General features: G+C 54.8%; 2 protein-coding genes across 2 annotated transcripts in view; both read left to right on the top strand.

Moving 5' to 3' along the window:
- XPO6 (exportin 6) overlaps positions 1 to 4,513 on the top strand; it is an 89,134-nt gene extending 84,621 nt beyond the window's left edge. Inside the window, exons 23-25 of the mRNA XM_075010603.1 lie at positions 1,373 to 1,471; positions 2,506 to 2,736; positions 3,729 to 4,513. Of these exons, the coding sequence (XP_074866704.1) occupies positions 1,373 to 1,471; positions 2,506 to 2,736; positions 3,729 to 3,830 (432 nt within the window). The 3' untranslated portion in view covers positions 3,831 to 4,513. The remainder of the gene's footprint in view (positions 1 to 1,372; positions 1,472 to 2,505; positions 2,737 to 3,728) is intronic.
- A 6,837-nt stretch (positions 4,514 to 11,350) lies between these two features.
- On the top strand, positions 11,351 to 17,490 carry NME4 (NME/NM23 nucleoside diphosphate kinase 4). Its single transcript, XM_075010667.1, has 5 exons — positions 11,351 to 11,587; positions 14,433 to 14,563; positions 15,143 to 15,244; positions 16,471 to 16,583; positions 17,071 to 17,490. The coding sequence occupies exons 1-5, from the start codon at positions 11,434 to 11,436 to the stop codon at positions 17,189 to 17,191; spliced, it is 621 nt and encodes a 206-aa protein (XP_074866768.1). The 5' UTR covers positions 11,351 to 11,433; the 3' UTR covers positions 17,192 to 17,490.
- The last annotated feature ends 7,022 nt before the right edge of the window (positions 17,491 to 24,512 follow it).

Genomic DNA, 24,512 nt, shown 5'->3' with positions numbered 1-24,512 from the left:
CGACTCCTTGTTTGTCGCAGTTCCCAGGAGTTGATGTACCCCCAGAAGACCTTTGCATACCCCAGGGGTACATGTTCCCCTGACTGAGAACCACTGATCTACTGACCAGTTACGTGATGGAAGCTGTGGCACCTGCTGGGAGGTATCAGCTAGAACTTTTCTCTATCCCACACCTTGTACGATATTAAAGCAGCTTAGTATGAGAGGCTCTCATGCTGCTGAAGCCTCAAGTTTTGGCCTATGTCTGCATCAAGATTCTAGTCCAGTCAAATTCAATGTACCTGATGTTCCAAGGCCATTTGTAGCTTGTACTGCAACTACCTGCTTGTTGCAGTTCCAGCTTAAGAACATAAGACTGGCCACGCTGAGTCAGACCAAAGGTCCATTTAGCCCAGCGTCCAATGTGAAGCCACAGGCTTCAGCTTGCATGAGTCCCAATGGAAGGACTAGTCAGAGTGTCTAAGATGTGCTTAGGCTTTAGTTTCAAGTTGGGTCATTCTTCCTGGTCTGGTGTCTTGTGGTTCATTAAGCAATCATCTTGGCTATGTGGGTTGAGTGGAGTGAGGAGCATAACCTTGTCACTCCTGAGGTGGGAGTGGGGTGGTCTGTCCCTGGGATGTGGACTCCTGGGTGGGTTTCCCTTTGTCCGTATGGCACAGTAGATACAGGAGTGTATCCCTCAGCCCCTGGAGGGAAAGCTGAGAATGGATCCTGTTTGACAGCAGCTTTACTTGGTGGGAGTGGAGTGATGGGTGAAAATGGTGCCTTTCTGGATTGCCCAAGGTGAAAGCTCCTCTTTTCATATTACTGCACCCTGGAGTTGGCTGCGTGCATGAGGCAGGTTCACAGTGAAAGCAAACAGCTGCAGAGTGGGGGGGTGTACCCCGATAACTGGAAATGGATGTGCCTCAGCTTAGGGCCTGGAAGGGTGCAAGGTCCTGAAAAGGAGGCAGGTCTGTCAAACAGTCCTCAGATTTCGGGTGGGGGAGAGACGGTGACTGAGCTTTCTGGGGCTGAAGCACTAGCTGTGCTGTGCCAGATGTCTGTCTGAAAGGAGACCATTTGCTTGCTCGCCCAGCCTGAGCCTGGGCACTGGGTGGCAGTTCCCTGCAGGGGAGAACAACCAGTGTCAGGGTATAACAAAAGCACATCTAGCCCAGGAGTGTGAGTGGAACCTGAAAAGCTCAGACAGCGCCTGCCGAACGGTCTGGTCTCTGATGCCAGGAGAGCCAGTCAGGCCCCAAGTAATTTATTTGATATGTAGATCTGCCTTTGGCCAATGCTTGATGTCACATGCTCTGACCAATATGAATGCTGACCGTGAGGCATTCTGGTACTCATTCCATCTCCTAAAATCCATCCTCTTCCATAGGCATTTGGCCAGTCCTTCCTGCAGCCGGACATACACCTCTTTAAACAGAATCTCTTCTACCTGGAGACGCTGAATACCAAGCAGAAACTGTACCACAAGGTGAGTCCCAGTTGCCCAACACCTATCTAGGACGTGTGCAGCAACTAGAGGGCGTTGTGCCGGGACTTGCCATTTACCAAGTCCTGAACCACTGCTGGGCTGAGAGCAGGGTGACAGAATTATGGTCCAGTATTTCAGGAACCTGGAATGCTAGACATTATTGCTGGATGGTACTGGAAAGCTGCTGTTCCCAGCTCTCATGGTGTAGCACACCAAGGAGAGGTGTCAGAGTGAAGGCTGTGGGTGTGGAGTGCAGCAGATGGGGTCACTGTGTTCCTCTAAGATGGCTGGCACTGAGCAAGGGGCACAACATGGGTTTGGGTTGCCTCTTCCCAGCCACAGCAGGTTGGGCTAGATTGGGCTGGTGGAGAGGAGGAGCCCCTGGCTATGGCAGATCCCCAGATGGGTTTCCTGAGTGTCTGTGTAACACTAAGCTGCTGCCCAGCCATACGGTTGGCAGGGATGCCAGGGTTGGACCAGTGCTCACAGAAGAGCGGGGTCAGTAGCTGTGCTACAGCAGGCTGTCGAGGGCAGTAACTAATCTTCAAGTCTGCTTGGAACCTCTTGGTGCTTTCATAAGCATCGGGCATTGGGTGGGCATCCCACGGGGTGGAATGCGAGAGGGCCTGGTTGACCTACTCAGGCAGTAGACAGATACTAAAACTGCCCTTATTCCAGAAAGTCCATTGCCACTGTGCTGACTGGGGCCAAATTCACCCCTGCCTTGGACCAGGGATTAATTTGGCTCACGGTTCCATTCCCTGGAGACTCAGCACTGGTTCACACTTGGGAACTATTCTGCACAGTCAAAAGGGCCTAGCAGCTTCTGTTTCGAACTGGATGCTGACATCCTAGAGACACCAGTGCGGGCTGCAGCATGCTGGTGGTCAGATGCAGCTCTGCTTACTGCCTCGGTGTGTCTTCGGCCCGGTGCGTAGCTGCTGCCATGGGGCTGTGCGCAGGGGCTCATTTTGACCCCGCACAGGAGGCGTGGCAGGGTGGGGATCTGACTGACTGCTTCTCTCGCCCTGCAGAAGATCTTTCGGACAGCCATGCTGTTTCAGTTTGTGAACGTGCTGCTGCAGGTGCTGGTCCACAAGTCACATGACTTGTTGCAAGAGGAGATCGGCATTGCCATCTACAACATGGCCTCAGTGGACTTTGATAGCTTCTACTCAGCGTTTCTCCCGGAGTTCTTAGCCAGCTGTGACGGTGTGGACTCCAATCAGAAGAATGTACTGGGAAGGAACTTCAAAATGGACAGGGTAAGGGGAGCCAGGCCGCACAGGTATAAGCAGGGGTCGCAGCAGAGTTAGGTCAAGATGCATTTACTGTCACCTGGAGACCTGAGCTCTGCAAATTCCCCACCACAAAAGGGATTTCTGCAAATGGTCGCTGAAGATGGGTGGTGTGCCTGTTGTCCTCTGTGCCTGCAACTGGGATCTCCTAGGGCTGCCAGCAAATCCATCCCCTGCCTTGTCTCTGAGTGTCTGTCTAGCTGGGAATTAACTGACTGATTAAGAATATACACTTCACCCATGGAGCAGACTCTCAGGGTCAGGACTTACATACCTTCTGGAACAAGGTCACTCAGACCTGCTGCACCCAAGAGCTGTGGAGCTCCAGGGCTGTAGGGAAGAAGAGTAACGTAGCGTAGCTGCACCCTCACCCATCTCCTGCAAGCCTCTTAAATACAGGTGGAATGGGGGGTGGGGCTGTAATCTCCCCACTGTGCACATCCTTCTGAAGCACACTTGACACCAGCTACAGATCCAGTTTCAAGCCACTAGATGCTCCTGATCTAGGGGGGATTTGTATGGATGGAGGCAGGAAACCTGGAAGAAATGACTCGATATCCTGGCTGGCTTCTAAAATAGCCAAATGGAGCTGGAAAAGAGTCTTTGCTTCCCTGTGTTCCGCAGCACTAGGGAACTTGGGAAATGCCGATGGCTTCTCCCTGGCCATGTGACGCCAGCTTGTGTTCTGTGTGTCTAGGCACAGTAAGAAATCCATCCTGTAAATAAAATCCAAGATTTTCATCAAGGATTTGCCCTGGGAGCAAGGTCAGGGGGGAAACTACCACGGGGTATTCTCCTGACATGTACGGTACTGGGCTTCAGGTGAAATAGATAAGGGGCTGTTGCCTTTGTCCTAGCAAATAACCAATAAACAATGCCAAGTATTGCTCCGTACGGTCAGACGAGCGGCAGGCACTACACTGATGTCACTCTAACTACGTTGCTTGATCTCTTTCCAGGACCTGCCATCTTTTACCCAGAATGTGCACAGACTGGTGAACGACTTGCGCTACTACAGACTCTGCAATGACAGTTTGCCCCCTGGAACTGTGAAGCTATAGTTTTCTGCACTGGACTCGTGTTTGGATCACTGTAAAAAATGGATTTATACTTCTTTTGTCACACCTCCTCCTCCCTGGTCTCGTCAGTACTGCAGGATGATGCAGCGTCTTGTGCATGAGCACCCGCTCTTGGATCTGTGCACCACCACGCCTCTTTGTCCAATCCAGAATCCCTCCCCAACCTCCCCACCCAACTGCGTCAGCAGCACTGCCTGCAAGAATGTGTCTTAACGCCAGCCCCCGGGCATCCCCGCCATAGGAAGAGTCACCCTGCCGGGTTCTTGTTTTACTAACACAGCACTTTGTTGCGTCCGAAGATTTCAGTGACTCTACCTGACCCTTCTTGTGTGTATCAATCATGAGGCAGAGACCGCCAAAGACTACTTCAAACATTCGCACCTTCGTGTCATTCCACCATCCCGCCCCGGCCTGCTCCTGGAGGAGAATTGGGATGTCAAGCCTGGTTCGGCACTTGTCGCTCCTTTTGTTTTTAAATTGCCTTGAAGCTTCCCTGCAGTTTTCAGGGACTTAGAGACTTGTGGTTTTGGTTTTTTTTTAATGTTTTTTCTCATCATTCCATTGTGATACTAAAGCAACGTGCTGAATGGAAATAAAGTGCTTACTTTGTTGTTTTAAATAACTTCTGACCTCTTAGCTCCGCCAAGCTGCTTTGCTAGATGGAAAAGCGTCTCCTACCATGGGAAGTGTGAAGAGGATGGGCACTGGGGTCCTACCCTCCTGCCCATCCCCAGAGGGAAGCTTGGTATACCTGGAGTCAAGGTTAATCTTGGGGAAGACCAAGGAATTTTTGTCTTGGTGGTGGGTAAAAGTCCAACAGTCTCCAGGCAGGGATTCACGGTGGTCCTGGTAGCACATTTTGTGCCATCATTTGGAACCTTTTATGGTCGATGGCTTCTGTGATGGTCCAGTGTGAAGTGTTGCTTCGTCAGGGGATTTCAGCTGTTCCCCACTAGGATGGTGTAGCAATCGAGAGCCAGGACTGAACGATTCACATGACCTGGCTGGCTGCACATTTGGGTGCCGCCCAAGGTATCTGTGCTGCTTGTTGGAAGACAATGGTGGTTCTGGTGGTGCATCCTGAAATTTCAAGCTGGTTTCCTTTTGGTGATGCACACCCGAAGGTGTTTCCTCCTCAAGAAATGGGCAGGTTGATCTTACACTGGAGTGTTGGCACAGAGCCTTGCAGTAGCATGGCTGGTGTGACAGTGTTCCTAAAATGGGCATTTCTGGGTAGCAGGAAAGTGGTTTTTCCCACTGTATCCCAGTGCCCAGGGAGGAGGGGAGGGCTTGGTCCTATTCTGGTTCTGAGAGCTCCACTTCTGTCTGGCGTTTCTGCAGCCTGTCCTCTCCCCTCTACAAGCTGGTGCTAAGGGCCTCGAAGATGCCTGTTTATACAATGAAGTACATCCAGTGTGGGGTTGCCTTCTGCCTTGGTCCGGCACAGCCATTTCAGTGCACTGCTTCCTGGGCTGACGCCCAGTACGCACATCTTTGCAAAACGCTTAGCAGCCATAGCAAAATATTGACCTGGGATGAAAGTGCATGTTTTCCCCTGTCTAAACAATTAGGCAATGGCAGTCCTCTGGAAGGAATCCAGCCACATGATGGAGTCACTGGAGCTCATATTCGAACTACCAAGCCTGACTCACCCAGAGAGAGAATCACAAAGGCGCAAAGAAATACTTTGTGGGTCACCTGTATGGGTGGTGCTAGTCTCACTAACCAAAGTAGATGCTCACCTGTGGTTGCTAAGGTACCTACAATCTGCAACTGATTTTCAGCCTGAAATAGAGTGGTTCTCCTCCATCTCTGCCACGCAGGGCTTCTCCCAGTTTACCCTCGAGGTCGCTACCATTTCAGGCCGAGTTGATCTTCCACGATAAAAGCTTTGGTGGCAACTGAAGAGTCTGGTCCTTTTATTAAACAAGCTGTTCCTTCTTCACAGCTGTTGGCGGAGTCTTCCAGCCTGTTTCCCAGTAGCTCAACCTGTCCCAGGTGGCAAGGAGATGACAGAACATGTTGATCAGCATGATGCATCTGCTGTCCCTCCCCATCGTTGTGGGCCTGGGAGCAGCCTGCCTTGCAAGGTGGTCACAGCCCTATGTCTTGTCTTAATCTCCAGCCTTGCTGGCTGAGGAAGGCCAGCGCAGAATGAGAAGGGGATGCCCCAGCTGATACGCTGCCCGGAGGAGCCAAGGAAATGGTTAAACTAAAGCTTTTAGATTCCTTCAAATGTGTTGAATTAAAGCCAAAGGTCAGTGTCCCCACACTTCTCAGGATTCCTGGGCTCTTCCTGCAGTGCTTGTCAGCCTGTTCTCCCTCCGGTGAGGCGGGAGCCCCATTGGCATGTTACAGCTCGTAGGTGCGATGCAACCCACCGTGAATGAAGCTGTACTGGAAAGGATTGTATGCACCCCAATACAGCATCCCTGTGATGGCTGGAGATGAGCTGCCTGAACTTTACTGCAGGAAATGGGGTGACACCCACGCCAGCGGGGCTGGTCGAAGGGGAACTGGGAGCACAGGCCCATGTGTGTTCCCTTTGTGATGTGTCAGCACCAGGAGAGCGTCCTTGACCCTTCTTTAAAGAAAACATCTTTCCTGGTGCCACTGTCCTGGGAGCAACGACCTGCTGCATTGCAACAAGCGGTGTCATTTGCCCTTTGGAAGGCAGCCAGCCTGGGACCGTGGAGCAGTGACCAGGGAGCCGTTAGTATCTAGGGCTGGCTTCACCCGGCTGAAAAGGTTTCATGTCCTACAGAACCTGAGCCCCATGAGCACGGGCCAGGAATGACTAGCGACTGAGTATCTATTGGCCTTGCTTTGGAGTCTTAGGTGGGGCTGGAAGGGGGAAGGCAGCCCTCTCCTCTGCGAGTGATAAAGCTGCTCCGGACCAGAATTCTCACATTGCCGCTTTACTTCTGTAGCTCATTTCTAGTTGTTCTGGGAGAAAATGGACCAGTCTCCAGAGGTGACACTCTCCTGGCGTCTGGCTTAAAGGCAGGGCTACGTCAGAGCTCATCCAGCAGCACCTGTCCAAGAGCAGCACAGTGGTCTGTGCTTGTACCGGCAGCACAGGTGGGATGATCTGATGATAAAAGCCTCGGTGCATCTGGCCTTTGAGTCGCTCCTAATGAGATTGATTGATTCCTCTGCTGCCTCTTTCCTCTGCCACGACACCAAACTGCCTTGTGCATTTGCTGATGCTCTGGCATCGGGAGGAGGTGGGAGATGGGGAACAGCCCTTCATCTATATGTTGCCTGTTTGAATCCAGAACTCCTCTCTGGCCAACAACGAGTGGCCTCAGTCAGTTTCCTGGTAACTGCATGGGTCTCGTTTGCAATGTCAGCAGAGGAGTTGGGGCCGAAGGCACCCTGAGACAGAACTCCCGTTTCCCTTAAGGAGCTGGCATGATGTCGTGAAGCTGGTGACCAGATTTGCTGGTTCTGTTGCACCAGTCTTTGGGGCTGCCTGCTGATACAAACATCCCCCTTGTCCATTTGTGGAAGCCTTGTCACCAACATATGGCTTCCACTGCCAGGTAGTAGGTGGCAAGATCTCCATCCAGTTCAGTCTAGCCCTGCTCTGTCCAGTTTTCTCAGCTCTTTGTCCCCTGCATGGTGGGAGCATAGAGCTGCAGTTACCTTTGTCCCCCTGCCTCTGCTTCCTTACCTCCTAGGAAGGGGAGAATGAGAGAGACAGAAGGACAAGGCAGGTCAGGGGCCTGTAGGGAGAGCAGTGGGGGCTCTAGCTTTTCTCTGGCCATTTGTCTCCTCTGTGAGCAGAGGGTTATGGCCAGGATGGGGACAGCTGAGAGAGAATGTACCCTGTTCTTTGCTGGGATTGTACTCATGTGCCAGCAGGACAGTGAGATGCTATGGCTGGAAGGTGCCAGGCATTTATACGCAGCCACTCTAACCCACAGCTGTACTTGGAGAGAGTTTGGGCATCAGCTACGTTTCCCTGTCCCCACAGAACAGCCCTGCTCCAGGGTAGGTGGCCAGTTCTTCACCTGCTTGGCCACTGCCTCCAGCCTGAAGAACTTGGGTTGTGATGGTGTTGGTGGCCCCTGCCAGCAAAGTGAGAAGTCTACCTCTGAAGCTCCTTCCCTTTTCCTCTCTTCCTATTCCCAGCTCATCCTGTTGCCTGCAGAGTCCAGAGCCAGACTCCTCTCTCCATTGCCAGTGCAGAGCATTGGGACTGATTGCCATGATCTGTAACAGGGATGGGGAATTGCACATTATCAGCCCGCTGTTGGCCTCTGGGAGTACCTGTGCACCCTGGACATAAATGGGCACCAAGGTCAAGGACTCACGGGCAGAGTGAGACCAAGGCACAGGTGTTAAAATGTGCGGAGAGTGATCAGGAAGGTTAGGCAGCCCTGTCCTCTCTTAGGAAGGTTGTGCAGTTTGACTTTGAAGGACAGCCTGACTCTTGCTGCCCCTGGGACACAGAGAAGGGCTTTGCCAGGGCTCTGATGCAATAGGAGCTCTGAATAATAATGCTTCCCTGTGGCAGAGCTCATGGGTAGGACATGACCGATGTACTGAGACTAAGCAGTTCAGCCATAATGAATGGTCTTGGGGATCTGCCCCGGGAGCACAAGTCTGGAGATCTGGCATCTGTACCTGGGTCTGTGACCTTGAGCCAAAGTACCCTCTTCCCCAGCCCCACTCTTCTGTGTCCCAGTTATCCCATCTGTAAAAGGACATTCTAGGCAAGGCTGTCATGAGGCTTAATTTGTTGCATTGAAAGGGTTTGCCAATCCTGTGCAGGGGCGGGGGGGGGCACGATATGAGTGCTCAGTAGCAGGAATTAGTGTGTACATACAAATGTGGCAGGAGCTTTCTGGGAACTGAGCGTTTTCTTTAAAACAGGTAATTTGAACTGAAGTGACTATAATTTTCCATTCACTTGGAATGGGTTTTATAGAAATGTTTGAGTCAAATCGTTGTCCCAGCAAGTGTCTTTGGGGTCTTGTGGCTGTGGGAAAATAAAATTCATCTAGTTACCAAGTGAATCCCAGGAAACTGGCCCTCTTTGGGGTTCTAATGACCGTTTTTGGTTCTGCTCTTGCAGTTTGCTGCCTCTACAGCCCCTTGCTGGCCTTTAGAATGGCAACATTTGCCAGCTGACACCGTGCTGTCCTGCCTGAGTTACTACCATCGTTTTCTGAGCTTCACCCTGAGCAGTTAGTGCTCAGTGATGACTCCCACTGTCCCAGAGTGGCTCGCTCCTTAACGGTGACCAGAGATGTAAGAAAAGCAAACGCTCTTCTCTACGAAAGATCCAGTGGCTGCTTTTGTGGTGGATGCAGCTGTGATCCCATCCCCTAGCTGCCATCTGCTGCCTCTTGATGGTGAGGGAAGTGGGCTGGCTGGCTGGAGAACCAGTCCTGGTTCCAGCTGTGTAACCAATGTGCGCGCGCGCATGTTCGTTCCCACCCCCATTTCCCTGTTTGTAAAAGACAGATGATGCAAAGCATTAGGTGTCGTCCATTCAGTCTTCCCTATCAGATCCACCTGCTTCCATTAATCTCTGAATACCTTATTTGAAACACTCCTTGGAGCCTCAGTCTGTGGTCCCCCCGCCCCACCCAGCAATTTCTTATTCTAATGCAAACTTCTGGGGTTCCTGCCTCTCTTCTCTCTAGTGAGACTTCCCAGGAGAGTGAGCCGCTCCCTAACATTGTTGCAAGGGGGAGACATGCTCGCCAGCTTCCCACTCCATTAAATGTGTGTTAGTTAGGAAGGGCCTGCAGCTGGGCTTCAAACTAGCTCGTCTTTCTCTTGTTCTCTGGCTGAAGGAATCCTGCAGTGAATTGTACTGCCAGCGGCTTGCGGAGGAAGCTGATCCTCCCCAAGGATGTCTGCTGAGATCGTGAAGTCCCCCTGTGCTTTGGCACAGTTGGCACTCTCTGGCGGGAGGCTGGTGGAGATGCAGCTGTAATGCTGTTCTGGTCTGTTCTCACTTCTGGACTGTGAATTCTAAGCAGACCCCAGCTCAGCCTAAGATCAGGTTCTTCAACTCCACTGTCAAATCAGCCCTACGGTAGGGAGCAGAAACTTGAGAACGACAACACTGACTTTCAAGAAATCCACACGCTTATCAATAACTGCCTCCATGAAATCCCCTGGGTCCCCTGGCCATATGCCATCAACAACCAGGACCTGTGGCAACTGCCTCACCAGCTTCCTGCTGGACAAGAAAGCAGGAAGCAAAGATGGTAATGGATTGGACATGCCCTCAGAAAAGCAACCACCTGCCCTGCAATGCAAGCCTTAAGCTGGAACCTAGCAGGAAAAGAGGGCACCCAAGGAACAGCTGCCACAGAGGTCTGAGGGTAGACACTAAAACAAATACAGCTGCTGGTGCATAGGCCAGTGAGGACCATGCTCCAAGATGTAGGAATGGAAGAGGCTTATTACTGCTACAGTGCTGTGACTCACCTGTCCTCTGTGTGTGAGGGAGAGAGCACGAGCACGAAGGGGTCACAGTGGCCCTGCTGGCAGCGAAAGAGGAGCACACAGCGCAGCTGCCTGAATTTGAAAATCTTTCTGGGGTTAGATCCAGGGCACGAATCAAAGCAACCCCCCTCCCAGTGCAGCTTGGACGGCACCTTGCCGACAAACTGGCTGGGGGGGGGGGGGTTAAGGGATGATGAAACTGTGTGTGGGGGCGGGGGGGGGAGTAGCGTTAGGTGCCGGAGGAGGAGATGGACTGGCCTGTCACTAGAGCACCTGTGTTGAAGGCTGGAGATGTCTGAACTGAGGAGTCAGCAGGGCTTCCCTGGAGCAATGCAGGGAGAGTTTCCAGATGTGCAGAGGTGCTTCTGCTTGCAGTTGGGGTGGGCAGGAGCAGGTAGAGCTGCCTCTGCACCAGCTGCTCTACGAGTGTTAGGGTAACTGAGAGCGAGGCGGGGGCTGCAAGAAGGGCTGGGAGAGTCACAGGGGCCTCGGGCCGCAGCAGGTAAAGCAGCTGAGTCAAGGCCCCTGTCGTTGCAGGTGCTGTGGCTAATGGTGGGAGGCCACCTAGCTCTAGGGCCAGGTCTTCCCTCTCCTCTGCTTTACACGATGAATAACTGTGCCAGCTGTCACTGCCCCAGTGTGTGTCCTAGACCCTGTAGGGCCCTGCATCACCTCCTGCGGTGCAGTCCCTACCCCCAGCGCTCTCCCTACCTCGCTGCTCTGGGCAGGGCCCCCCAAGCCCAGCGGCGTGGAAGGAGCCACAGGCTCCCTTGGCCTCGGGGGGAAGGAGCCGCAGGGGCCCTGCACAGGCTGCCTGGACCCCCGCCCCACCGAGGCGCTGAAGGGGCTGGTTCCTGCCCCGTTTCTCTCAGGCCGGGCCGCCTGCAGCCCCAGCCCCAGCGGTGCGCGCCTCGCCGGGACCTGGCCGCTTGTGCTGTGGCCGCAGGAGCTCGGCGCGGCTGCGTGGCCGGGGCGGGGCGGGGCGGGGCGGGGACTTGGCCCTTCGCTGCTCCCGGCGGGGCCGGGCTATTAAAGCCGGCGCGGGCCGAGCCCTGCTGTCCCCGGCGCGCTGGGAGGGGGCGGCCAGACCGGCCCGGCCCGGCCCCGCCCCGCCATGGGCTTCTTCCAGCGCTGCGCGGCCAGGAGCCTCCTGCAGGGCCGGCGCAGCCTGTGCGGCGCCGCGCCGGGCCCCGAGCGCCACCAGCCGGACGCGCCCGCAGCCCGCTCCGCGGGGCCCAGCTCCGGCCCCGGCCGCCGCTACAGCGCCGGTGAGTCCCGCTGGCTGCGGGCCGGGCAGGCGGGCTGTGCGGAGCGCCCCCCCCCCCCCGCGCATCCTGCCGCCGCTCGGGGTCACGCAGCGAGGCACCGACCGCCCCTCCGCAGCCCGGGTGGGGGGGCGGCTGTAACCCGGGGTGTCTGCCTGGGACCAGCCCCCCCCGGCCGTACGGGGGGTCCATAAACTAACAGCAAAGCGCCCGCTGCTCTGATCGGGGCGGGGGGGTTCAGGGGAGCCGCCCCCCCCGCAGTCGCTGCCTTTGTCGCTGGAGAACAATGCCACGTGCGGCTGGGACCCCCCACCCCACCCCGCAGTGTGTTTGTTTCGCTTTCCTCGGCCGCTTCCCACCCTGCCCTCCCCGGGAGCAGCGAACCTCCTGCCCGGGTGGGGGGCGGCTGCCGGCTCCGGGGACCGAGCTCGCAAGACCCTGTTGCTGCTTGGCACCAGAGCCCCCCCCGCCACGCCCCATCCCGCTCTGTGCTCCCCCCCGCTTGGTCATGCAGCGGGTTCCCCTAGGATGAAAACTGCCCCGCCCCCGTGAAATTCTTCTCCCACGCTGCTCGGGTCGGGGGGGTGTTAAACTGTAACCTGGAACAAAGGAGCCGGGCCTGTTTGTTTTACTTGTGTGGGCTCAATGCAGAGCGGCGCTGCGGGTGGGAGGGGTTTGGTACTGAGCGCTGGTCCCTTCCTGGCTGCGGAGAAAGCCAGGGGGTCTTCCTCCGTTGCTGGAGGCCAAGGCAGCTCCGCAGTGTCCCAGCCAGCCAGCCAGCTCCGGGTACCCCTGTGGGATCCCCCTTTGCTGTGTTCCGGGCAGGGGGCCAGAGTGGGTGCCAAGGTTGTGGGAGGAGAGAGGAGGTGTTTGAAACAGTGGAGTTCATATACATCCAGCCCTCCCCAAGCAGTTGCAGGGGGGGTGACCCCCAAGTCTGTTGGGCTCCCCCAGCATTTGGCACGGGTTCAGCAGCGCCTACTCCAGAAAACGTGGCGTGCCTTTTTCTTCCAGCTACTCCGCCGCGAGCGGCAGCGGAAGTGCTAACGATACAGACTGGGTCCATCCACGTCCCGGCCGCTCCGCTGGGGCTCATGCTATTGCTTGGGGTGCACTGTCACACTGGGGCCTGTTGCCAGGCTGAAGGGCCACCGCATGGTGATTGGACGCTCTTTTCCTGGTCGTCTGATCCCTCTCTCCTCTCCTCTCTTCTCTTCCTGCTGCAAAGGCCCTGGCAGGAGAGAAATGTGTCCCTGTTTTGGTCCTGTGCTTCGGGGCCTTTCAGAAATCCCCCCAACATCAGCAAATAAGGGCTAGATTCAAGCTGGCCTGCGAGTTCTCCTCTGCAGGCCATCTGTCTAGTCTCTGTCCAGGCGTGGATTACTGACAGCATCTGGCGCTAGGCTGGAACGTCTGTTTACAGGAGCCAGTCGGCTGCTAGCCTGGGGCCAAGCAGTTTCAGCCCAGACACCAGTAAACAGTTGGACAGGTGCATCTCTGCATGGCCTTGTGCACTGTAGAACTGCCTATGTGTTATCCCTGGTTACCAGGACTGCCCTGTCCTGCGTGCATGGCTGGGATGCAGCTGAGACCCAGACCTGTGGTGTTTGAACCCCTGAGGGCTGTACCCAGGAAAGTGACGGTGTTTAACCCTTCACTGGGTGGGTCAGAATCCCAGGGCTGAAAGAGACCTCACGAGGTCATCGAGTCCAGCCCCCTGCCCAAAGCAGGGCATACAGGAGCGTTGCCCTGTGCTGGACTTTCTCCCATGCATCCACATCCTTTCTGTAGTGGGGAGGCCCGGAACTGGATGCAATACTCCAGATGCGGCCTCACCAGTGTCAAATAAAGGGGACTAATCGCCTCCCAAGGTCTGCAGGCAGTGCTCCTACTAATGCACCCCAGTATGCCATTAGCCTCGAGTGATTGGCTTCCTATCCACTGTTGTCCCGAGGTCCTTTTCTGCAGAACTGCTGCTTAGCCAGTCGGCAACCAGCGTGCAATAATTCTTGGGACTCCTAAGTGCAAGGCTCTGCACTTGACCTTGTCGAACCTCCTCAGATTTCTCTTGGCCCGCTCCTCCCATTTGTCTAGGTCACTGGGCCCTCTCCCCACGCTCAGTGCCCAGAACCATGCTCTGCCTCCTCCAGCGCTCCTTTCCGGTGGGGATGGGATGAGCCTTTGGCTTGCTCTGCCTTTCAAAGTGATGGCTGTGTCAGTCAGAGGTGTCAATGAATGGTGTTGCTCTACCGACCAACCCTCTCCAGCATCCATGCCGCTGGGTCTGTCTTGAGCTAACCGGCTGCAGAGGCAGTGTTCCTACGCTGCTGGAAAAACCCCTTCCCTGGTTTTGGTCTGCTGCCGGCACGCTGGGGTTGTGCTGGCAGAGCTATACTGGTGTGCCGAGGTGGGCTCTTCCTGTGCTTTCCTGGGTGGTTGTGCAGCGTCTGAAGTGGCTCCTGGGCTGGGGTGCCACAGCTTCATGGAAATCACATTTCACATAGCCGCTCGCAGGTGGCTGGAGAGAGCACCCTGCCCGGGCCAAGCCCTGTCTCCCCCTGCCAAGGCTGGGGGCTGCTCCTCCTTCAGCACCCAGGAAGAGATCTTGGGCTGGAGCCAGATCGAAAAAGCTGTGTCCCTTCTCCATGGGCGCCAACCCTGTCCGGGAAGCCTCAGCAGTGCCCGGCTGGCCAGAGAGGGCTGGGATTGTTAGGAATCCTTCTGCAGGCCCAAGTGCAGCGTGACTCCAGTAACCCCGCTCCCTGGGCAGCTGCTGTCGACTCTGCTGGGAGGAGGAGGCTGGGCCAGCAGGGCTGTAACCTGCCCCCTCGCTCTCGGTGCCTGGCAGGGGTCCCTGGGATGCAGGAGCGGACGCTGGTGGCGGTGAAGCCAGATGGTGTGCAGAGGAGACTGGTGGGTGACGTGATCAGGCGCTTCGAGAGGCGTGGATTCAAGCTGGTCGGCCTGAAGCTGCTCCAGGTACCTGCAGCCTGGGTCCGGAGCCGGGGGACGGGTGGCCTGGACGGACCAGCCAGACGGTGGGGCGTGGGGAGGGTGTTAAACCATGGCCTGGACTCGTGTGCTGTGAGAGTGAGGCACTGCCAGTGCTGGCCTGAGCCAGGGACCCCTTAACCTCCCCAAGCATCCTAGCTCGCCCCGAACCCCCAGTCCAGTGCGGGCTTCCTGAGCCAGAGCCAGTTCCATGCCGTGGTAGGAGTACAGCCCTCTGGGCCTGTCTCCTTGGAGATTCAAACCGCTGTGCCAGGGTGGGGGTCCGTGAACCCCCCTCCACTGCTTAGGAGCCCCAATGGGGGCCGGGGCAGTGTGTGGGGGTTGGGGCCATGGGGCACACCAGAGCTGGGTTTGTCTGACCTCTGGCCATGCCGCGGACCCGCCTGCACGCAGACGGCTGTGCGCTAGAGGCAGGCGGCTGGAGGGGCTGCGGGGCGCTGCTGGAAGGAGTCTCGCTTCTGGCGGTGGGGAGGGGCGTTGATTTCCCCTGCGTCCTGTCCTGGGCTCAGGCCGTGCTTCTCACTGTGGGGTGCCCCTTCCTTTCAGGCCAACGAGGGGATCCTGGCAGAGCATTACCATGAGCTGCGGAGGAAGCCCTTCTACCCGGCCCTCATCCATTACATGACCTCAGGCCCGGTGGTTGCCATGGTAAGGCTGCATCTGCGGAGTGGCGCCGGGGGTGAGGGCAGGGGTGGGCTGAGATGAAGGTGATGAGGGGAGGAAGATGTAGGATGTGGCTTTGGTTTCATTGCCGGTAGCTCCCAACAGGTGGGGATCTTCCAGCACCTTCTGGTCTGGAGCCCACGTTCTCTGGGGCTTTGGGTTCTGACGCCCACGTCCAGTGCTCAGTTTGTGCTCTGGCCCCTCCGAGCCTGACGCCTCAGAGCCCCCCAGCCTGCCGCCTCAGAGCCCCCCAACCCCTCCAATCCTGCCGCCTCAGAGCCCCCCAGCCCCTCTAATCCTGCTGCCTCAGAGCCCCCCAACCCCTCCAAGCCTGCCACCTCAGAGCCCCCCAACCCCTCCAAGCCTGCCACCTCAGAGCCCCCCAGCCCCTCCAAGCCTGCCGCCTCAGAGTCCCCCAGCCCCTCCAAGCCTGCCATCTGAGAGGCCCCAGCCTCTCCAAGCCTGATGCCTCAGAGCCACCCAGCCCCTCCGAGCTTGCTGGGTCCGTGGTGGCAGCAGGACAGTTGCTAGAGCCCCCGGCCCTCGTCCATTACAAGTGAAGCACTGCTCAAGGCGTGTGGAGAACGTTTCCTGCCTGGTGCAGTACGGGGGGAAGAACATTGGGTGAGGCTGAGCTGGTGGCCAGCACCGGCCCCTGGCAAGCAGGGGAATCAGCAGTAGAGGCTGACCAGCCTCGTGTGCCCACCCCAGCTGGGTGACCCTCCAGTGCAAACACCGTGAAAGCCCCAGCCCCAGTGACCAGCGGGGTCCTGTGCTGACGTCAGTCCCAGGTGCAGCTCCTCCTTCAGCCCAGGCCTGGCCGCTCGCTTGGCCCTTTTGGTTTTGGTTTGTTTCTCCCTCCTGCAGAGTGCCAGCATGAGCCCAGGCCGCTGCGCTGCGGCACCGGCTGGCATCGCCCGGCCCTGCTTACTGCCTGCCCCAGTCTGCTTCTTTCACAGCGCGCAAGAGGGGTCTGATGGGACAGAGGAGCTCAACATGACCCCCAGCAAGCCCTGCCTTCCCCGGTGCCTACCCCCATCCTGCGGGGCCCAGCCCGGCCCCCCCCGCCGGTTAACAGCCCTTAGATCAGCCCGGAAAGGAGAGACCCAGTTTGGCCACTGGAGCAGCGTTCTCTCCCTCCAGGGCGATCTGCCAGGGGAGTTCCCGTACAGCCTGCCTCCCTCAGCTCATGCGGCTTGTGCGCTTTGCAGGTGTGGGAAGGTTACAACGTGGTCAAGACTTCCAGGGCCATGGTCGGAGATACCGACTCCGCTGAAGCCAAGCCTGGGACGATCCGCGGAGATTTCAGCATCCACGTCAGCAGGTACAGTGTGCACTGAGGCGGCCAGCCAGCTGGGCGGTGCCGTGTAAAGGGCCACCAGAGAACCTCCATGGCAGTGCCTGGGCAGCTGAAACAGTCTGTGTCTTGAGCCTCCGGGAGGCCCCTCTGTGGGTAGCAGAGCGCCCACAGCCAGCAGCGCGCGTTTCTTTTCGGGGTGCACGTCTGCAGGAGCTTCAGTGCACAGAACAACATTTATTCTGCAGAGTTAATGGGAAAAAAATTAGAGGGGACCCTGCTGTAGAGGTCTCCAGTGGCACGAGGGGAGGGGAGAGTGCTCGCGGGAGGGCAGCTGATGACCCAGTGGGGATTCAAGTAACGCTCATGGGAGCAAGTCTGTGACACGGGTACATCGCCCACCTCTGTGGCCAGAAGCAAGGGGTCTTCGCGGCAGGACCACGTCCCGGGGCAGCCAGGCTCTGCCCTGGAGGCTGCCTGTCCACCATGCTCACTGTGGTTCTCTTGGCTGCAGGAACGTCGTTCACGCCAGCGACTCTGTGGAGACAGCCCAGAGGGAGATCAGTTTGTGGTTTCGCAGCAGTGAGCTGGTGGACTGGGACTGCTGTGATTACAGTAACACTTACCAGCTCTGAAGGCCTCTCCTGGATGCCTGGCCTGGCCTGGGATCTACTACCTCTGACCACGTGTTGCCTTGCTGTAGTGCCGTGGGACCCGGTGAGCGTGTCACAGGTCCTGACGCCGCAGAGTGAAGGCCTCGCTTCCTTTGCTCCGTCTCTGCTGGGGGGGAGCCCCCTCCCTTCGCCCTGCTGGCTCCAGGCGTGGCAGCCTGGCCCCTTTTCCCAGGAGGGCCAATAAGCCCCTGGGAATCCGACAGGCACAAACAAAGAACGGTGGGTTTTAAGGATTCACATTAAAACCTAATTTGTTACAAACGTGACTCTGGTTTTGCTGCTGCTTCTGTTTTCCTGCCTTTCCTGGGGGGCAGTAGCGGGGAGCACGGGCACGTCTGGTGGGGCCAGCAGTCGCCTCTGTTGTAACATGCTGCATCAACAGCCACCATCTTACCCCGGTCCAGGAGAGTGGACCAAGCAGAAGAGCTGGGAGGACAAAACTGGCTGCCCCAGGCTAGGAGCGTAGCGGTCGCTGACCTCAGTTGGGCAGTGCTGAGCAGGAGAGCGGCTAGGTCTGAGCCTGGTGGGATTCTGCAGTGGGGCTGGGGCTGAGGAGCAGCAGCAGCCCAGCTTGCGGCTATGGGAATATGTCAGGGGGTGAACAGACCCTTCAGGGGACAGCTCCAGCCACTGGATGCAAGAGAGTCAGCCTGGATATGGTGTCCTCCTCTAGAGCCACGAAATCATCCGTAGGTGTCTGTGCAGCAGCCGGTTGGCTATTGCCCAAAGCCATGTGCTGCCACAACACGCTTGGTGGCCTACTCCAGTGCAGAAGGACTTGCGATGCGCAGTTGCTAGCGAGCTGGCTGGGCCACCCTGGATCTTCTCCTTGTGAGCACGGGCTGGACTACCACATGCTCCAGAACTCCTGGGCAGTTGCTCTCCTGGAGCGATGCATTGACCCGACCAGGCAGAGTAAGTGCAGGTGTTTTTCTCTTGACTTCACAGGACGTCCTGTAGTTATGTCCGGGGCCTCGACCCCTGGGACTCAGGAAGTGCTAACATATGGGGCACGGATCTTGTCTGTCCTGGTGCAGTTTCTGCTGCTGGGGTGCGCGAGGCCTTAGATTCCCTTTCCATGCCCTGCCACTTCATTACAATGCTGAGCTTGGAGGGGTAGCAGTGTGGCTTGGTGGTTCTATGGTTGGTGCTGTGGCGGTGGCTGAGTGGTCATAATCTGTCTTGCCTTCTCCTGAACAGTTGCTAGGGTTTTATGAACTCCTGGTGTCCTAGGGGGTCCGCGGCTTCCGGAAGTTCCTGCCATCAACATACAGGCCGGAGCCCAGTGTCCCATGTTCGCTTCCACAGTGGGCCACAGGCCCGCATTTTGAGGAGCGCAACAACCGCCCCCTCCACCGCCGGTGCAGACTTGTGTCCCACCATCCCACTTGGACCCCAGAGAACCCCTGCATTGTGCTGCCGGACTGCGAGGATCAGAAGAGCGCTTGTTTGTAACCCGTTTGCTGATATTGTTTACCTTTACTATAGTGTCTGGAAGCTCCAGCTGAAATTCAAGCCCCCTTTCTTCTCCCTGACACCTGAACGCCACAGAGGCAGCAGCTGCTGAAGCGGTCTCTGGGTCCTTCCCGTGTCTTCCAGATAGAAAGAAGTCATCCCTCAGTCAACATCCAGAGCAGCCCAATCCCAGACCCTCAGGCCCGTGGAGGGGGCAGTGATGGGGAGCTGAGCCTGGCCAGGCAGGAGGGGCGTTCTGAGCCACGCTGATGATTAGTGCGAGCTGTAGTCGGAGCAGGGAATGGAACATATTGCTGGCTTCGGGGGCTGTGGTCAGTAAGACCTCTGATAAACCTATGGCGCAGGCACTGCCTGGAACAGCCTCCTTTGGGGTGGAGGGTTTCAATGCAAATAAATAAAATATCTTACCTACAATACGCAGTCCTGACTCCCCCCTTTCAGCTGCCGTCCCCCGAGGAGCTGGACAGCCAGTCTGCCTTTCCTCTCCTGCTTGCATGGGCTGGAAACCCCTCTGTACCTTGCGCTGTCACTCTCGAGTGGCTGAATTCCCACCTTGCACACATGCTCCAGAGACCTCCCCCATGCCACAGATACCAGCAACCGTCCCACCGGAGAGGAGGGTGTGTAGTAGTCCTGCTCCCCTGTGCCTGAGGCTGCAGCCAGAGTGCTGTACCACTCTGGTCAATCAGCAAGTCAGGTGACACAGCTTGAAAAGGTGGGTGCCTCCAGGAGTCTCTCGTTCCTCTCTGCCGCCCCTCTGGATCCTGTGCATTGCTCCAGCACTCAGTTGTGCTCTTCCAGCTTGCCAGTCCCATTGCAGTTCCCTGAAAGGCTGAGTGCATGGCCTAAGACCATACAACTGGCGGTCCTACCCCCAGCAGAACAGGCCTTCTTCGGGGATCGGTGAGCTGCTCTAACCCGCAGGTGGAAAGAGGGTAGGATGTGGGTGGCTGATTTTGGAACTGCATATTTCCTGTCTTCAGCTAGTCAGCCCTTTACTTGAGCATCTGTTTGCGGCTCTCCACTGTGACTTTCTCACCTGGGGATTGAGCTGCATTCTCCATCGACTGCCTATAAATCCCTATAAAACACTCCAACTCCTAGGGAACCTTGAGTGCAGTGGTCCCTGCTGTTTGCTGAAGCTCAGATTGCCGTACTGTCAATGAACCTGCTTTTCAAAACCCAGCCCTCGCCTTTTGAAAGTCAAAGTGTTCTCCAGCCTCTGAATCTCCCTTCGCCATCCTAACAGAAGTGCCATCCCAGAACAACTGCTCCTGGCCTGCTCTCTCACAGCCTTCAATGTTCAACATCATCCCAGCTCAGTTATCAGAGTGCTTCTAGCCAGGCGTTCCTGATTTATATTGCAGAGACACATTAGCAAACTATCAGGCCTCCACTCCTCCCCGGAAATGTGCCTCTTTTACTGCCCTGCTCTCTGCTTCTCAACAACACAAACTCATAAAGTCCGTGCTGCCCTTAATAGAAAAGGGTACGCACAAAGCCTGCCATCTCAAGTGGAGGTTTCCCAACACTTCAATCCAAACACAATGGTTTAGATAAAGCAACAAAACAAATGTTATTAACTACTGATAGATGTGAAGTGATTATAAGTCATGAGACATAAAGGTCAGAATGGGTTTCAAAGAAAATAAAAGATAAAACGTTGGGTAACACCTACCTTTTAGAAAGCTAAAGGAATTCAAAGCAGAGTTTTGTTTTGTTTTCTCTCATTGTCTGCATGGTGCAGTGGTTTCCAAAGGGAAGCTTCCCAGCCAGGATCCCTCTCCCCCAGTACAGTGTTCTTTCAAATGCTGGTGATTGCTGTGAGCCGAAAGTGAAGGAGGAGCCGTGTCTTTTGTGTTGTGCATTCTCGCTTATACCTTACTCTCCTTGGCTGTGTCTACACTACAAAAATAACTTTGAAGTTGCTTACTTCAACGTACAGCTTTGAAGTGAGCAACTTTGAAGTTGCGTGTCTAGGTTAAACTTCGAAGTAGGGCACTGCTCCATTCCCAGGAATGGAGTAGGGACTTCGAAGTTGGGCTCCCTACTTCAAAGTTGACTTTGAAGTAAGGGAAAATGCGTGTAGGCACTCCGCTGGCTGCTTCGCAGTAATGCCTAACTTTGAAGTTAAGTTAACTTCAAAGTTAGTTTCTAGTGTAGCTGCACCCCTTGTTGAAGAGCCTTTTGAACTGGCCTTCAGGCAACACAAGGTCTGCAGAATGGAAACTCCCAGCTGTTTCTTAGCCAATATATATATATATTTCTCATGCAGACCCTACTTCCTGCCAATTAATGACTGTCTGATTATTCGACAGCCCATGAGCCTGCATCTCTTACCTAGTAGTTACAGCACAGGAGGTTCATGGCACTTAAAAAGAGAAAGGACTATGATGATCATCTAGTGCAGGGGTTCTCAAACTTGACTGCACCATGACCAGCTCCTGAAAACAAAAAATTAGTACATGACCCTGGGTTTTGGTTTCAGCCCTGGGTTCCAGCAATAGAGGGGGAAAGCTACCCAAAAAGTTACTTGAGTAAAAGTGCAGCTACTTTCACTTCTGGATACTTGAGTACAATCAAGATGTGATATGCGTGTGCTTTTACTCAAGACACTTCCCAGAGTGACACTGGTGACTTGTACTTAATTATATTCCCCTCCCCACAAAAAAAGCTGTGCTTTTACTCAAGTACAAGTTGGGTACTTTTCCCAACTCTGTCCACCAAGTAAAATGTCAGCTCCAGCAAGCAGGGTGACCCCAATTAAACCTGGGTCTTGGCCTCTTTGGGGGGGGGGTCCCAACCCACAGTTCAAGAGTAGCTGATGCGACTGCAATGCAGCACCGCACAGTGCAGAGAAGTTTACAGGCTTGATGCAGGAATTGCTAGATAATGTCATGTACTGCTTGTAGCTCCTGGGTGCTAGAGCAGAAAGGCTGACAGTCTATTTTTGAAATCCCTTATTAGCAGGGATTTCAGATGGTAAACGTGTTCAAGCAGGCCCCCACCCTGTAACGTATCATGTGCCGCATACTGCGGGATGGATAACTGAGAGTGCCTGGTTGAACACCAAGCTCAACAAAGCCTTCCTCCGTGCTATCTTTTTAACCTCCGAGAACCGAGCTCCGTTAAAAGAGCTGCTCAAACGTATGGTAAGTCATAGAAAAAAATACCACCTTCTGCAAAAGTGGCAGTTTTTATTAGGGAGTGTGGATGCCATCCATGGTTGTCCTCCCATTGGCGCATGGCTATGCATTCAAGTCCCGCTCTGGGGCCTCGCTCTGCCATTGACTGACTGTGGAACTTTGGGCAAGCCACACCACTTCCTGGTGCCTCGGTTTCCCTGACAGAATCCATGATCTAGCCCTCCTTTGGTAAAGCTCTTAAAGCTCGACGGAGGAAATGTTTGACATTGTTACGCTTTTAGTGCTTTCTCCCACCGTCAATCTCTGAGCCATCCCCTCCCCCAACGGTACACCGTAAACATATTTCCTTTTGTTTGACTTTCAGTTCTCTTTGACATTACAGTTTGTTTGTTTTTTTGAAAAACTTTACAACTCAGGAACTAAGGTTAAGAAGACATTAAAATAACGAAGGTTGGAATGCAATAACTCTGAAGCAATACAGGCTATGCAATTTCAATGGCAAACGTGCAGGTTATTTCAAAGTTCTCCATGACGAAAGATGAGTTTAATGCAGTTAGATGCATCCTAAAAGAAATGGGGAAAAATGCTTATGTTGCTCTTATGATATCTCATTTAAGCACCGTGTGATTTCCTTTAACAATAAACATGTAAACTGGAGGGAGGCAGATGTATTACAATTAAATGTTTGATTTGGGTCAGAGTAGAAACGTTCAAATCCAGGCCCAAATCTTCACTAAGTTTTCAGCTGTATGGATCTGGGGGTTCTTGCCTGGCCACTGCCAGCAAAGGAGCAGTTGAGGAGGTGAAATGACTTCCCCAAAAGCTGGGGTTGTTCACATTTGGGTCCTTCCTTGGCGCATGAAGTAGTTCAGTGTCTCTAGGATGTACTGTACGGCCCCACCCCCAGCATGGGAGAAAGAAAAGGGAAAAAAGAAAATGATTGTTGAGGGTTACAGCCCATGACCCCTACCCATGTGAAGATGGGGACCACGTGAAAATCGGCAATATGGCTGTTCCCATGGAAACAAAGCAGAGAGGTTTGAATCACAGCTACTAAGCTTAAATCAGACTCTTTGGTAGGACAGGGATTTTATTAATCTCTTGTCCATTCACAGAGGTTCTTGCAAAGGTATGATGGGGCGCAGGAAGAGAGAAGACACAGGTGATCAGCTCATCTACGCTGTGCGTGTTTGGTATAACAAATAGATATGACATTAGATTGGGGAGGCAGCGTGGCCTAGTGACAGAGCAGGTTTCCGTGCCTGGGTCTGCCATTGGCCTTCTGCTGAAGAACAAGTCCCTTCACCTTTTTATGCCTCAGTTTTCCCTTCGTAAAATGGGGATATACTGATGTAAAACAGTTTGCAAAGGAGCCAGATTAAAAGCAAGGTTGTATTATTAGTTTGTCACTGTCACTGTTACGTATACCTTTTGAAGTGCAGCTGGTTATAGTGATAAATGAGAGGCATTATACTACAGCTTAAAAGAAGCTGCATCTAATTTCCCGCAGAGATCAAGCAGAACTTGACCAGAAGTAATACATCTCCCAGATGTTTCTTATGTATTTGGGTCTCAGATGGAAAGGAAAATCCAGATGGTGCCGTAAGATGTTTTGTGAGTCAGCCCATAGGTGGTTCCCTTAAAACTATGCCGCCATGTTGCTGGACGAGACATCAGCGAAATAGGACTGTGAATTCTTGTGGTCCTTAAAGATCTTCTGATCATTACCACTAGAAATCTTAACACGAGTGTGGTGGCTACAATGCCAGTGGACAATTACACACTGCACACTCTCTGTTACTTCTCTGCCATGAGCATGGTATATCCTCAGATGGGCAGGAGTACAGGTGTGAGTTGGTAAAGAGCTGCCACAGGTCAGTAAAAACAACCCAACATCCTCCAGCTCACAAAAGCTTATACCCTAATAAAGGTGCCACTAAACTCCAGGTGTTTACGCAAACGCTAACAGAGCTACCTCTCTGACACATGTTAATAGGACAGAATATAGCAGCTGGGGTGTATAGACCAGCAATGGGTAACCTATGCTAGCGAGTGGGCCCAATGAGGGGCCCGCCTTCATTTCAATGGTCTGCGAGACTGTCATAACCAAGACAACAAGAAGTCCTGTGGCACCTTATAGACCAACATGTTTTGGAGCATCAGCTTTCCTGGGCAAAGATGCATCTGACAAAGCGGGTCTTTGCCCAGGAAAGCTGATGCTCCAAAACATGTTAGTCTATAAGGTGCCCCAAGACTTCCTGTTGTTTTTGCAGACTCACACACCTACCCCACTGATGCTTATAACCAAGACAGTCTCCTGGGCCGGTAGCTTTGCTAACCGCACATGCATCCTCAGGAACGGGGAGCGGGGGTGGGATGCTGGCTGAGCCAGAGCAGCGCATTGCTTGGCTGCAGAGGGAGTGTGCGGCTTTTACAACCAATGCTGGGTGCGGTTCTAACCCACACGCCTGCTGGGTGCCGGTGGCTGTCCCCTGGCGTGGCGCCTAGAGCACCTCCAGAGAGGAGGAATGAGTGTCCTGAGCAAGCAGCACACACCTTTTCGCTCAAGCTGCCAGGGCTCCTGCACCAAGCCCCAGAGGTCCCAGGTTCGAGCCCACAGACAGGCGGTCCCTGCCGCACCGAGGAACTCCGCTGGTAGA

Source organism: Carettochelys insculpta, chromosome 16 (genome assembly GCF_033958435.1).
Source record: "Carettochelys insculpta isolate YL-2023 chromosome 16, ASM3395843v1, whole genome shotgun sequence".
NCBI classification, from domain to species: domain Eukaryota; kingdom Metazoa; phylum Chordata; order Testudines; family Carettochelyidae; genus Carettochelys; species Carettochelys insculpta.
This window is presented reverse-complemented; position numbering and strand designations above follow the sequence as displayed.

Excerpts from the sequence above, each read along its gene's own strand:
- NME4 (XM_075010667.1), top strand. The coding sequence starts at position 11,434 with ATGGGCTTCTTCCAGCGCTGCGCGGCCAGGAGCCTCCTGCAGGGCCGG. Across the intron at positions 14,564-15,142 it reads TCGGCCTGAAGCTGCTCCAG|GCCAACGAGGGGATCCTGGC; the intron begins GTACCTGCAGCC and ends CCTTCCTTTCAG. Across the intron at positions 15,245-16,470 it reads CAGGCCCGGTGGTTGCCATG|GTGTGGGAAGGTTACAACGT; the intron begins GTAAGGCTGCAT and ends TGCGCTTTGCAG.